General features: G+C 37.6%; 1 protein-coding gene across 4 annotated transcripts; it reads right to left on the bottom strand.

Moving 5' to 3' along the window:
* Positions 1-1294: 1294 nt before the first annotated feature.
* LOC6579193 (diuretic hormone receptor) lies at positions 1295-13683 on the bottom strand. 4 transcript variants are annotated; one of them, XM_044010781.1, is made up of 12 exons: positions 13323-13683; positions 5576-6028; positions 4621-4822; positions 4450-4543; positions 4197-4371; positions 3994-4070; positions 3820-3930; positions 3544-3732; positions 3347-3462; positions 3146-3208; positions 1895-2111; positions 1295-1807 (listed from the first exon to the last, which is right to left on the bottom strand). In XM_044010781.1, the coding sequence occupies exons 2-12, from the start codon at positions 5907-5909 to the stop codon at positions 1781-1783; spliced, it is 1605 nt and encodes a 534-aa protein (XP_043866716.1). In that variant the 5' UTR covers positions 5910-6028; positions 13323-13683; the 3' UTR covers positions 1295-1780. The 4 variants fall into 4 exon arrangements, with proteins under 4 accessions (XP_043866716.1, XP_032586188.1, XP_002005090.3 ...); XM_032730297.2 differs by having other exon boundaries at positions 5576-5996; XM_002005054.4 differs by having other exon boundaries at positions 1295-1804; positions 5576-5996.
* Positions 13684-15672: the final 1989 nt, after the last annotated feature.

Raw genomic sequence — 15672 nt, 5'->3', positions numbered from 1 at the left:
CCTTAGCCGTGCTATGCACATATATTAATAAACATATTCATTATTTATGCACTTCATGCGGTTGCCTCTACAGCAATGCTCATGTTTTGCATTCATATTGCCCCCTACACAAATGTGTATATATGTATGTATGTATGTATATAAAGCCAGGCTCGGCTAGCAAAAATATGAATAAGTGGCAGCAGACAGCATGGCTGACCCTAAAATATTCAAGTGTTCTTTATATGCCTTATCAGCATGCACAAGCCGTGTCCTTTGAACTATTTTCAGCTACGTGAACCCATTGAACTCGAGAACTATAAAGTCTGAGCGGCACAAGTTTTGCTCAATTAAAATAAATTTTTACTGAAGACAACAAAAACTAAATCAGTGAAATCGGTGAAAAGTTAAAGCTAGATATAAAAATTGAAATTTACAAATTTGGGTATAGAAATGAAGTTCTGTAATAAAACATATTTTACCAGTAGAAAAACTCGCCCCAAATATTTGTTTTAGGCCTTGTCCAGGGTATTTGCACGCCTGGCCTACTCTTCACACACAATTTCCACTTGCTTTCTGTGCTCAGCTTGGCTCGGTTCATGCAATATTTATAGCCCGTGGAATTGGACGGTGGCAATGCATTTTTACGGGCGTCTGCTGCAATGGTTTATTCATAAAGACGCAAACGTCAGGCCAGTGGAGCAAAGTCCTTGTTAAGGAGTCCTGCTACGGCACATAGGCGCGATAAACCCATTAAGCTTACGAACTTACCTAGTCGTGATCCATAATTAACAAAAGGCGGCACTGACAAAAGACGCGTCAGGCAATCAAATTTGAAAGAAAATTTTGCATTAATTTTTATGATTCGGTGAACCACAAAAGCAAACACTGCAGAAATGCAATTAAAATAAGAAAAGAAAAAAAAATGATTGCTGCCATTCAGCAACTGTTGCTGGGCGCAACAAAAATTGCTTTGATGTGTGCAGCCGCCTTCCATGTTTCCGCTCGTTCGTTTTTTCTGCTTTTTATTATGAAAACAAGAAAATTAAAATTTCATTGCAAAGCAGCAGCACAATAAGCTATCAAAATTAATGATATTTTCCAGACCCCAAAGAGTGAGAGAGAGAACGAGACGGGAGATAAATAGAATATGCTGATAAAATTTATATGCAAAACATAAAAGAGAAACGAATTTTATATTTACGAATTGCAGAGATTTATTTATGCTGTGCATTGCAATTATTCAAATGACAGATTCCATTTAACATTTACTTAGCCAGGTGGATAAAATGTGTTGTTGATGCTGCGCTTCGTATACACTCAAATAAATAGTTGCTTTATTAGTTTCATCTTTGTCGTTTTGCTGTGTTTCTTTAACATTTAGTTCTTGACTTATACATAAATACATTTATATAGATTTGTTAAGGTAGCGTTCGCATAGTTACCGATGGGGCGGAAGGAAAACACTTACAACATCCAACAGTTAGATTTAAAACTACATTTAGCTATGCATTAGTGGAAAGAAGGAAAGGAGAGCTTATCGAATGTTGCGTGTGTGAATCGTGGATTAAAGTAAACTAAAAGTCGAAAATGAATAATTTCAGTTCAGTCTCTTAAGATGCTTGCAACTTGCTTGCCATTTGCTAAAATCTTGACTACTTAGTTGTATAATTTACAGTTTCATCAATGCCAACAACAACATCAATATCCTAGGAGACATCATTTAAGCTGTATGCGAGTGTCTGTGTGTCGGTTCGTGTGTGTGTGTGAGTATTCGTCTCTGTCTGCGCCATTCGTTCATCTACACAGAGTTCTCCTCGAGTCCCTGCTGAAATTAATCAAAACTTCCTTACGTATTCCATGTATATAAAAAAAAGAAAAACAACAGAAATTTCTTATTCCATTTTGCATTTACCTTCATTAGGGGACTGACTGCACGCGGCATGACGCTTAGCGTGCTGCCACTCGCTGCATTATTCGTGGGCAGCATATGCAACGCATTGTTCGAGCCACGGTGCAGGGTCAGCGGTGCATGCTGACCCACCAGCGTGGTGGTTGTCGCCGACGATACGCACGATTCCCGCTTGCCACGGCCGTAGTACGAGGTCAATGGGCTGATTACAAATAGACAACTTAATACAAATCAAATCAGCAATTAACTTGGGGCAGGGCAATTAAATGGGGAGCTAAACTTATACATATGTCGAAAACAGTTGAGTTAGAACTAGCTCAAATAAATTTTGTCATTTAAGATATTTAAAAAAAAATAATAATAATAATAATGATAATTATATAAAAAAAAAAATAAAAATAAAATTTTAAATTAATATTAATTATATTATATTTGAACTAGCTCTAACTCAAACCATTGCAATGCTTATTAATGGTTTTATCTATACAACTTGGTAGAAGTGTCTGGAAGTCTCTTAAAATTAATTTTAATATAAATTGTTTTTACTATTTAAAAAAAAAATACAATTATTTATATACAAAATATATATATTTCTGTAAGAAAATAAATTATAAAGAATAAAAAAATATAAGTAAATAAATAAATAAATAATATAAAATAAAATAAATAAATATTCTAAAATATATTTAATTTTTTATGCAGCTCTCAAAATTTAATGCCTAAAAATTTTAAGACAAGTTTGTTTTTTTTTTTAGTTTTATAAGAAAAATGTTTTCAAATATAAAAATAAAATTTTATATATTTTTGTTATATATATTTTTATATTTGAATATATATATATATTTTTGTTATATATATTTTTATATTTGAAAACATTTTTTTATAAAATTAAAAAAAAAAATATATATATATATATATATATATATATATATATATATATGTATTCAAAAACAAAAAAATATTTTTTTTTTTATATTTTATATATACAAAAACTAAACTAAAATCTGTTTCTGTAAATTGCTCGCTTTACAGCCTTTTCGTTCTTAATATTCCAACTTTACTTAATGGAACTTAACATAGATTTGAGTTTAAAATTTTAATAGTAATTAACAGCAAAATGAACTAGTTCAGGCGTAACATAATCTGATTGTAGCACCTGCCCGCTCATTACGCTCCTAACAGACACTCATTAAACGCAGCAAGTGCGTGTAATTAAAATCTCCGAAAAAGACTTTAAGACAGTTTTTGCCTTACCGCATGCTTTCAGCGCGAGGCGAACCACCGCCTCCGCTCTTGGAGAAACTTTTTGTTGTATACCTGTCCGGATATTCGAAAACAGTTTTTAAACCAGCACAGACATGCAGAGAAGAAGAGAGATAGATAAAGAAAGAGAGAGAGAGAAAGTATAGAGTGAGATAGTGTTAGTGTGAATAACTATTTGAGGGTAGCACCCACCTTCTGTTCTGGTTGCGTTGGATGTTGCGTGAATCGCGCCAGGTGGATACATGATGTCGCAACGCATTGCGCACCTCCGAGTTGAGGAAGCAGTAGAAGAGCGACACCCAAAAGCCCTGTCAAGCGTAAGAGCAAATATTTGTATAGCCAGCAAAAAAAGAAAAAGCAACAAAAAAGATGCAAAGCCGAGAACTTGCCTGGGTGCTGAGCAGAACGGCGCGCAGTACGGCAAACATGTGACCCATTAGGCCCGATTCGGAGGGTCCTGCCAGCACCACCAGGTAGGTGATGCCAAAGAGCGGTATAAGCACGAGCAGGGCCTTGGCCGCCTTGCGATACTGGCGCGTCTCAACGGTATTCGCCGAACGGAGCTTGGTAATGAGTACCTAGGCGAGAGAAAAAAACAAAGCAAAAAAAAAAAAACACAGTTGAGCTGTTTGCAATACTCTGTGTGGGCATTTCAAAGAACTTACAAACATGATGCGAAGCAGAAATGTTAAATTGATGATGAGCACCGTGCAGACGGGTCCCTGGAATATCCAGTCAACGTTCGTCTCCTCCATCCAGGGACAGTTGATGTCGTACTGGGCGCGAATAAAACTTTAATGAGCTACCCAATCGAAGCCAAAAGTGCAGCCCTCACTCACCTTCTCCACGTTGCTGTTGTAGTTCACTGTCAGGCCCTTGGCCACGGCCCAGGTGACCACAAACAACGCCGGACCGCCTGGCCAAAAAGAGACGAGAAAGCAAAAAGCAGCGGGATAGTAGAATTGGAAGTGTGTAGATGACAGCTTAATTACCCAAGTAGAAGAAGAAGAAAAAGAAAAAGAAGAAGCCGATGAAGACTTACCCCAGCCAATAGATGCGTAGATATTGAAGCGTATATTATCGCCGGAAAAGGTCTTGACCACCAGCATATAGAGGTAGAGTCCCTCGACCAGCATCCAAAAGAAATTGGTCAGCGTAAAGAAATGAAAAAGCGTGACCAGGGCGATGCAGCTGCTCAGGCCGCTGCGCACCGAGATCTAAGGGCAGAATAGATAGAGGTAAAAGGCAAACAACAAAACGAAATGAGCAATGGACGCTGTCTGGGCATGACTCACCTGCACGGACAGCAAGAGTATCCAGAACAAAGCCGACATGATGTACGTGAAGAACAAATTGGCATGGATGGTGTTGCGTAGGCAACGCAGCTCCCTGCGAGAGGAGGACGGAGCAGGCAGGAGGTAAAGAATATATAGCTATGTAGTTAGATAGAACAGCTAGACACTCACTTGTAGTAGGCGAAAACAATCAGCGCCAGGGTGAGCGAGACCAGGCTTAATGCATAGCCAATATAATAAATGATGGTCGGCAGCTCCACTATCGTCTCGAACTCCGGCACCGTCTCCGTCTCCGCTGGCAAGTGGGCGCAGGCATCGTAGTTTGTGTACTGCGCCCAGCTGCCATTCAAGTGGCAAAAGCGTGTTGCATTCTCTGTGGAGTCCGAAATGTTGCAAAGGTGAAAGGTAAAGGCGAGGGTTATATAATGTGTACAGTGAAAACTCTATGAACTGACTGTACTTTGGGTACAGTTTTAGAAACGAGATACATTCTTTAATTATGTTTAGTATATACTAAATATACTACTATATATACTATATATACATTCGAAAGGTGCAGGATATATAGTACTAAAAGTAAATTTAATGGATTTTAATGAATTTTTTTGTCTAGAGCATAGTTAATTTGCTTCCCATAGCTAATGAATTTAATTAAGTACCTTTGGACTTAGTGTGATAAGTACATTTTTAGGCTTTATCGTACATTTCTTTGGGAAATTTAGTACATTTAAAAAATAAGTAAATGTAGTCAATTTAAATGTAAAGTATAATTTCTAGTACCAATAGTTCATTTACTTCATAAAGATAATTTAGTAAATTTAGAACATTTGGTACATTTAGTACACTTAAAGAAATTGTAAATATCTAATAAAAAAATGTTTAGAATATTTCGTTGATTTTAGTATGTCCAGTAAACTTTTAGTATTTAGTACACTTAGATAATTTAGTACATGTATGGGAATTTCATGTTTTATGTAAGGAAAAGAAAAGCTAAAGACAAATGAGGAAATATGAAGCAAAATTGTTATATATTTGCTATCAGCTCATTCAATAATACAAATTCATAGCCGTTGTTCAACATTGGCAGTTTTCACTGTATTTTCATAGATGATTGCACTGTACTCACTGCTGCTGTCGTAGTGTATGCCCTGCAATTCGTCCATGCACTGCAGCACGGCCAACGTGCCCCGGGCCGTGCGTGGCCAGCAGAGTATCGAATCGAATTGAGTGAGGCAATGGTCGCTGGCATTGCCATAGGTCAATGTCTCGATGTGCTGCTGCAGCAGGCAATTCAGCTCGACGCTTTGATTGATCGCATCCAGATTGCTGCCTGACCAAACGTTGCTGCTGCTGCTGCTGCTGCTATTGTTGTTGTTGTTGTAGATGTTGTCACTGTTGTTGTTGTTGTTGTTGTCATTGCTTATAGTGTCGGTGTTGTCGTCGTTGTTGTCGTTGCTCATTGCTGCAACTCTCGTGCCCGCTCTGGCAGCGGGCGCCTCTCACACTCGGCTCGATCCTGGCATGTCCGGCATCTACAGTGTTGTTACCTTTGGGTACATTCAAATTAGAAAGAGTTGCGCTGAGAACAAAATTGTTTGATTGAATCACGTTCTATAAACCAGAAGCCATTAAAAGCCAATCAAAATGACTGAGAGATGACAGAAACTTCCCGTTCAGGCTGGAAGCCTGAGTTTATTAAATGCTTCCAGTAGGAAATACAGAAATATATATATATGAGCGTGTACTGAAAATATATATATATTATTTATTCGTTGAATGTTTCTTTCATCGGATGTCGATTTTTAATTTTTCGATTAAATCAGCAACAAAAAAATTCGCCTCTATCCTGAACCACTCCCACTTTTACTCTAAGGACTTTAAGGACAAGAGACATCAAATTTGATATATCAGTTCATATAAGGCATATACGTATATATTTCGAGCAGTTCCGCTTTTTAATAGCTCAACAATTGGCCCAGTTACAAGGGAACTGTTAATACCTTAAAGCCGTAAACTCAATACTTCTCATATACGCTTATCTTTACATGTGTGTTTATGAAGTACATAAAATGATGTCACATGTCAAATAAAAACCGCTAGCAATAACTCTTAAAAGTGTTGCGGCCTTAGACCGCACTTAAAGCATGTAAATTGTGCCACGAAATGGCTTGAAGCTAACCCAGAACAGGACAAACCGCAAAATGGCTAAGAAAACAATGTTATATGGCTGCGTGCCTGTGTATGTGTGTGGGTGTGTGTGTGTGTCTAGGTTGAGGCTTGGGCACGGCAACAGGGATCTAGTCCAAACAACCGCAGCTTCCGGCTACTAAACTTTCTATATAGATGTATGTGTGTGCGTGTGTGTGTGTGTGTGTGTGTGTGAGTTAATTGCACTGGCCAACAAAGAAGCCAGCGTCAGGGGCAACAGTTTAAAGGGCTATAAAATCAATGAGGAAAATTGCATTTGATACCCAACGGCTTTAACTTGGCCTAGACACATTCTGTTGCCTGATTTATTAATATCACATGAATCTCCCAGGCGAGCAGGCGTGGCAGGAAGCCGTAAAAATTCATTAGCCAGCACAAAACTTGGCCATCAACGATTGCCTGACTGACTGACTGACTGACTGATAGTGGAGTAAGGGCAGCGAAAAGAAAGCAAAAAAACATATAGGATATAGACCAAAAGGTAGCGCACGTTAGAGAAATTAAAGGCCAGACAGTTAGCAAAGGGGCGTGGCCAGCAGGGTCTACTCCTACAGCCTTCAAGTCAGCAGGACCCAAATCTTGCATTTATATGCTGATAATAAATGGCATAAATGATGCATCGTTACATTAATGCATGGCATAAAAAACTCGTACACACACACTCACACACACACACACACACATGGACAAATATAAACAGATAATAAATATGTAGAAGCTGTGCCCAGCCAAGCGTGCAGCACAGTGCGCGCGTGTAGTATGCGAACGGGTGGCATGAGAAGGCGGAAGTGGTTTTTGTGCTGCTGTTCAGACCGTAAAAGGGTTTCGCATCCAATACTCGCAGTTGCTTTTAATGCATGTGTAGGGGCGGCATAAATAAACACAGTTTACGGTAAATAGCTAACAATTATTTATGTATTAGCAGACGGCAAAAATAAGGGGCAAAAAGATTCAAATGCAAATGGAATGTTGAATGCTGAAAGTTCAGCTCATGAATATTTCAGCAAATATTCAACTAATAAATAATGAAAATGCATAATTGAATCAAAGACTTGTAAAACATTAGTTTATAAAATAGAAATGTATGAAATGAATTTATTTTCATTTTTTACAACGACGAATGAATTATTTAATAGAATAAAAACAAAACAAAAATGTTTATAATAAAAATGCATATTTTTGTATATATATTATTATTTATGTACACATTTTCTTAAGGCGGAATGCTTTCATTTGTTATTAATTATCATTATTTAATTTGATCAATATTTGATCAGAATCTTAATAAAACTCAAAGTTATAAAATAATAAAAGTTATAATAATAATAAATAATTTGTATAAGTAAATTGAAAATGATATATGTATGTAATATGATATGAACATTCTTATTAGCACTAGATGAACATTGCTGTGAAATTAACACAAGCTCTTATATTCATTAATATGAACATTAATTTAATAATACTATATTAACATTCACAATAAACTGATTTCATTTACATAGCACAAAATATTAATATTAATATTAAATAATCATTAAATAAAAAAAAAACACCGCACCGCACCACACTGCATCCGATCAGCACCAGATCAGGAGCTCGACTGATCGAGCTCTGTAGACTACCATCTGGCTCTCCCCTTTACCTGACAGAAGATCACTCAAAGCTCAGCTCATGAGTTCTTTTATGCTAAGCCCTATTGGTGACTCACTCAGGAAGTCTTTGTCGCAGAGCTGAGAGTAATTGGTGTAAAGAGATGAATGCTTTTATAGGCAGGTAGACGAAAAACTTTATATGGATGACTCTGGCATTATATTTCTACATTACTGATCAAATTTTTATTTATATTTCCCTTTATCCCATACTCCTCTCTCTCTTCAACTATTACTAAACCCCACACTCTCTGTGATACACTTGTCTTACTAAACATTCCCTCACTTTACTTTAATGAATGCTCTGTGTACAATGCATACATAAAATTTTCATTATGCCTGAGCTCTTAATGTTTCGTTGCCTTTTAGCTATTACTCACATACAAATAAACACCTAACATATACATATGCATATCTAACTGAACGGTCTGCATGTGGGTGCTCTGCATTTCTGACTCACTGTGCACTCATAATTTCTTTTCTTTTGTTCAACGCCTTTTTGCTGTAATTGTCTGTGTTGTTGTTGTTGTTGTTGTTGCTGCTGATGCCGCCTAGCTCGTAAATTAGCGTCCTATAAAGCCGGCGAGTAGATTATTTCTGCACATGCCCGAAGCTTAGTTGCTTTTAGCCCAGCTTTCATTAGCCACGTTAGCTGTGGTTAGCAATTGCGGCCTGCCACAATTTTAAGGCCACAATTTTGCTATTTTGCCTAGCAACCAAACTCGAGCATCTAATTGGCTCATAAATAATACACGAAAAACAAAAAAAAAAAAAAAAAAAAAAAAGAACAAGAAAAGGAAATGGCAAATATATAAAAATTAAAATGGAAATTTGATTGCTAATTGCATATTTGATTTCAATTAGCCGCAACGAGATGCGAGCACAATTCATTGGACCCAAATGCAAATTCGTTTTGACAGCTCGACACACACACACACAACACACAACACACAGCACACACATACATATATGGAAGGAGAGAAATGAAATGTGTTCATCTGACAATCTCATTTATGACGTTCACAACTTGATGAATGTCCGGCTTGCATCATAAAATATTTTCAGCTTGGCCAAATCAACGTAAATATAAAAAGCACATTAGGAAAACTGCTGCCGGCTGGCGAAAAACTGAAAGGAGAAAGAATGAATGTATTCAATATGAAGGAGGGACTACCAAATATCCCTTAGGCTTACAAAAAAAAATGTAAAAAAATAGATAATATATTTTGTTTAAAAGTTTTACTGAAGTTTACTTAGTTATAAGATGACAAAAAAAATACTAAAAATAATTTACGATATTAAATTATTATTATTAAAATTTAATACCAATATACTAAATGGATTTTACTATATTCTAATTTTATATACTATCAGAAATAAAAAATAAATAAAAAATATACTTTTTTCTCTATATTTATACAATACACAATAAAATATTTTACAATCCATAATAAATGAATTATTATGCACTAAATATAATATACGATACTTAATATTGCACATACGATAAACAAAAAACTTTATGGAAAGCTAACAACTTTATACGATATTCAACAGAATATGCGAAAATCAGTCAAAGTCCTCCCGCAAAGTGCTAGAAATCAAACTTTTTATTTAATTTGGAGTGCCCAACCTAATTTCTGATAAACTCCTCGGAAAACATTGCCCTTTATCTGCAGGGTATCAAAAGGACACATATGTACGTAGTTGAGGAAATAAAATGCAAACGCACATTCACACACACTCACACACACACACACACACATAAATAGCAGCAGAGCCAATGGATATACGCTAAAGGGCATCTGTGGGCGGGGCGCCGGCCCAGTGGGCGGAGGTAATGTATAACGTTTGCTTATTTGCTGTCGCAGCCTTGCCTCGTAGCTCCCAAGTCCCCATTTCTTAGAGTCCTGCTATTATAGAAGATTGTATCTAATCTCGTGCGATTGCACACAATGGATTTGCCAAAGGCGACAACAAACACACACATACACACACGCACACATAGAGAGATAGAGACGTTTAGTTTGGTGTGTGCAATGCCTGAGTGTGTGGATCGAATTCCTGCGGCCGAATGAGTACCGCAGTATTAGGAATGCGAATTGCTCACACCTCACTCCACGCTTCTTGTTCTCTCCTCGTCCAGTCTCCATCTCCGTCTTCGTCTCCATCTCCATCTCCATTCTGTGCGAGCTTCTGCAATTTCCGGCTGCTGCTCTAATGCTTATAAATGTTTACGCTCCTCGTTGCCTCTCGTAATTGTCGAGCATTCCGATATATAGAATTGAAAATATAATAATAATCATACAAGAGACCAACTCACACACACACACGCACATTGGGGCAATTGTTTGGCAACACTAAATGGCAGCGGTTGAAGCGGCAGCTCGCCAGCTGTCGGCCTGCCGCTGACATGCGTAGACAAGTCGCGGTTGAATTGAAGACATTTTCATTATCAAGAGACAATAAAGCGCCAGGACGCACACAGGCCACACAATAAGCCAGGATGCGCATGGGCAACAAAAGGACAGCGCAGCTTGATTGCTATTTTTAGCTTTTGCTGCTCTGTTTCAGAGCTCATTATTATAGCTCATTAAATTTTATATGAATGCACACACATACACACACACACACACGAACAATGAGACAATGGCGCACTTAAAAATTTATAAGCAAGCATTACGCATACGACGCGTGCGTAAATGCGCAAATGCTAGAAAGCGATATAGCACACCTCTGCACATACCTTATCACATCTTCATTTAAGAAATCATTAACCATTAAATTAGAAAACTATGCATTTTCACAAGTGCATCGAAAGCTGATTTAGATATGCTTTAAGGCTCAGCTGGGTTAAGAGTTTTGATGAGATTTAAGATTTTTAATATGGAAAATAAGTACAAATTTAGCGATATGAGTTAAATATATTTATAAAAATACCTAATGCTGGGCTGAACTATTAAAAACTAATCCCAACAACGACGACTATAGTAAATATATATAAATGAATATACTATTTGTATTGTAGTATATGAAGCATTAGCCATTTGAATTATTATCTCTTACAAAATTAACATAATTTTATAATGTAAAACCAATATCTGGATATGGATTGAAGTAGCTCGATTATTATTAATGAACTGAAATCTCTCTAATAATTTTAATAAGTTTCATTAACTTAGTAAATATAAATTTCTGCTTTCCTTTCTTGCTGCTTTGGTTGTAATTATTATTATTATTATTATTATTATTATTATTATTATTATTATTATTATTATTATTATTATTATTCGATTATATTTTAAGAATCAATCGAAATTAATAGATTTTCTTATTACCTTATTGTTATTTATCGATAGCAAGCAAGCGATAATTTTATATCATCGATATATCAGTCTACGTTGATTGTATTTCTAATATTTCCTGGTAGTTCTTCATTTATTTTCATAATTCTAACTATACCCAATAAAGGCTAACTTTTATGCTTCAAGAGCTATTAACTATAATCTATCAATTTCTATTTAAGCCCATACTAAACCGCATAAAGAGTTTCAATATTTTCCTGAATATTTCTGTAATATTCGTATATCCTTTGATTTTCACCATTCAGAACCCGTTATCTCAAATGTTAACCAAATTTCATTTGCATAAGACTTTGATACGCGATCCGTTTACAATGCCTTAAAAGTAGGAGTTCGCCTAGCAAGATGACTCCCTCAGGCACAATCTCAGCCACACATTAACGTATACAATGTAATATAGATGTGTGTGTGTGTGTGTGTGTACATACATAGATCGACTGGGGCATAAAAGTTTTGTGGCAAGTGTTTTATTTTTTCTCATGTTCTCTCCCAACCGACTTTTATGCATCCGCAGGCAGCAATGAAATTTGATGATGGGCAACATGAAAAGGCACAAACGTCAAAAGGTTGGGCAAAGGTTTAAATATTGCCTTGCGTCTGCCACACAGCGGTGCGGGTAGTGGATGAGGGGGGTGGGGGCTATTACATACGTGGGCCAGGCTGAGCTAGAAGAAAGCGACAAGCGATGCTTGTCTAGACGACCATCATAATTTGCACACATCCGCTTGGCTCTCGCTAGGACACGCCCACACCTGGCTGTTGCCCAACAAAAACTTGATGGTCTGCCATTTCGAACTGGATCAGTGGCCATTGCCAACAAGTGTTGCGTTTTATTGTCTCGCCATTAACGGTTTTCCGTTTCAGCTTTTCCTTCCTTTGGTTTTTTGTTGTTTTTTTTTTGGGACACGTGCAGCATCACAGCCCGGAACGGCACGCGCTGCAACTACGTGAGAGCTCGAGTGGCTGAGTGTGGCTGAAGCTGTGGCTCTTTTGGAGATGCTGCTAACAAGCTGGGGACTTATATTCGGCTGCTGGCTCGCATAAATCCATAAAAACTTGCACAACAAAAGCTAAATAAGACAAACAGAAAACCTGAGTGTATTTAGGGTGTTGGAGGAGTCGGACTGCGTTGCTGTGTGTGTGCCCATGTGTGCTGCGAAATCTGTTATTTATTGAGTCAATAAAAATTTGGTTTAATGCATTGCAAGTTTCCTTTTCTTTTTGTCAGAGATTTGCCAACAGATTTACGGCCTTTGTTACGGGGTTGTCGAACGGCTGCTTCATAAAGGAAATCAAATTTGTGCGAGGCCTAAAAGTAGGCAACAAGTTTTCCCAATTGGCAGCCATTGTCCGCTCTGCGTTGCTAGGGCTATCCATATCAATATGTATTAGAGTTACATTCATTCATCTTCTCTTTTTTTGTGGCAATCGATACTGCACTTGTTGTGCACACACACACACACACACACAGGCACACGCACACCCAACAACAAGGAGGCCAATTGGCAAGCCTTTGTGCGGCGTGTTGCTGGGGCGTGTATTGCTTACTCGCTTGGCATTTTAATTAAAGCTGCAAACAGTAACTGATTGTTGTTACACACCACTCCCACTCCCACACACACACACACACAGACACACGTATTGCACATACCTTTCGTGTGCTGGACGCAGCTAACGCTAGATTTCCCATTTGACCACAGCTTGGGCAAACGATTTGCTTATCCTTTCTGTTCCTTTGCGCTGGCTTAAATGTACTTAACGCCTGCTAAGCTGCGAAATGATTATGCTTAAGCGTTTATTACTTGTTTGTTGTGGTTGTCTTGGATATAATATGCACAAGCACACACACACACACACACACATACAGCTACACACATCAGTTGTTGTTCTGATTTATGCTGGATTAATTGCCATGACATTTGCTTGCGGCTGCTGATAATTTATATATAAAAATTATTATTATATGTATATTTTTGTTGTGCATTTAAACAATAAATTAAATACATTTTTTTATAAACTGGACACAATTTTTATTAATTTTCTTTTTTTTTAATATTTTTTTTCGTATTTTTTGCGATTTTATTTAAAATGTTACTTTAGACCCAGCCTAAAGCCTAGCCGCTCGCTTTACGAACCGCACTCGCCGAGAAGCCGCTGATAACTGAAGGCTTCGCATCTTAACAAGCTTCCAGTTCTTACCACTTTAAGGGCTCGGCAAAATGGCGCGAAAGTTTTTGCGTTCCACATGGAAAAAGCTCTGCGCAAAAGCTGCGTTCCACTCAAGCAACAAGACGACGGATGCTTCGGCTGCCAAGCAACAGGTGTGCGTGTGTGTGCATGTGGGTGTGCGTGCGTGTGTGAGTGTGTGTGTGCGTGTGTGCTTAGCGAATTTTGTCTAAAATTTTGTAAGGAAATGCAATTTGTTCTTTTTTTTTTTGTCTACTGCTAATCCGCTCATTTGATTTATGTAAATATTTATTAGAGGCACTGTTTGCTCGGCACTTTCAGAGCGGCAAAGGACACTGTTTGCTTAGGTGGCTCTGTTGGCCATGGTAAACATGCTGGCAAAAAAGGATATATTAGTTTTGAGTGGCAGCAGCCGCCATATCGTTCTTTGAAGCAGCGTTCAGCTCTAATCAAATTAAACTCGAGTGCGACGCGTGTCGACATTTATTAAAAATCCCAATATGCTCCAGGTGCGCCGAAATTGCCGGAAAGCAAACTCAAATTGAAAACGAAGCAAAACAAATGGAAAATGGAGAATGCAAAAAGAGAAAAAAAAAATGAATCAGTGCCAAACAATGCTAACCCAAAGCACACATACACAAACAATCATACACAAACACTCAAACACACACAGGCGGGCGCACTCACGTATTTAAATAAAAAGCCAACATGGAGCCTACTGATAATAACACAATGACAAAACATTTTTTTTTTTTTTGGCCACCTCTCCTCGTAATATATAAACAGCTGAGGGCTGAAAATGTGTCTGACACATTCGCCAAGCGTCCTTAACAGCTTAACAACAACAAGAACAACAACAACAACAGCAACAACAATAACGAGAACAAGCGAAACCTTCTAAAAATGCTAATGTCAACTGCCAGTGGAGAGCATTTAAATTCCATTTGAAAAATTCATTGCCAAGAGCAAAGACATGTTCGCCGTAAATGTCCTGCGTGCGTTGTATGCGCATATCCTTATGCATATTAAAGCAGCGAAGGACATGTCAATTGAATTAAATGCCAAGCATTTTAGCTCTGCTAAACAAGCCATAAAAGTGATTTTCCAGTGTGTGTGTGTGTGCGTGTGTGTGTGCGTGTGTGGGTGTGTTGAGTCTAAAACGCTTTCACTTCGAATCCTAGATTGATTCGCTAAGACAGACAAAAGTTTTTCAATTTAACAGCAGCAGCAGCAGCAGCTGGAAAAACTATCAGAGTTAACTGTTTGATTTTCTTTTTAGCCAAAGAGCTAAACGAAATTTCTTGGCAAAGGGTGAACGAGTGTGGATGGCTATTGTTATAAATTAAGCTTAGCTAATGATAGACAAGCGAATACCCTGTAATTCAAGTAGCTGAAGTCTTTAGACTTTGCAAAGCGTCAACAGCTTGGCTGAGCCAAGTTTTGCTAGTACAACAGGACGTATGCGTAATTGAAATAGATTTAAAGCCTAACTGCTGCCTAACTGCTTTCACTTTTCACTTTAAGGTTATTTATATTTTATAGGCTTTTTAATAAGGCCAACTTCTTTAGACCCCTCAAAGCTTAGCTAACAAGTTCTAGCTTTTACAGCATGTCGCATGCTTAACTTCACTTTATATGTATGATTAAAGTCCGAATACTTTTCAAATTCCGCAGCAAATCTTAAAAGCAACCGCAACATCAAAGATTTGCAGTCTATGAAAAAATGTCGTCAACTCTTGTCTTAGCGGTTCAGCCAAATGTCGAACATGTGACACCGAAACCAAAGTTGAGATGAATACGCAGACGATGCTGAC

Source organism: Drosophila mojavensis, unplaced genomic scaffold (genome assembly GCF_018153725.1).
Source record: "Drosophila mojavensis isolate 15081-1352.22 unplaced genomic scaffold, ASM1815372v1 contig_80, whole genome shotgun sequence".
Classification (NCBI taxonomy): Eukaryota; Metazoa; Arthropoda; class Insecta; order Diptera; family Drosophilidae; genus Drosophila; species Drosophila mojavensis.
This window is presented reverse-complemented; position numbering and strand designations above follow the sequence as displayed.

Bases quoted from the DNA above. Each gene is read 5' to 3' on its own strand.
- LOC6579193 (XM_044010781.1), bottom strand. From the start codon at position 5,909: ATGAGCAACGACAACAACGACGACAACACCGACACTATAAGCAATGAC. The intron at 4,544-4,620 runs GTGAGTGTCTAG...CTCCTCTCGCAG, and splicing joins ATTGTTTTCGCCTACTACAA to GGAGCTGCGTTGCCTACGCA. The intron at 4,372-4,449 runs GTGAGTCATGCC...TTCTGCCCTTAG, and splicing joins TACTCTTGCTGTCCGTGCAG to ATCTCGGTGCGCAGCGGCCT.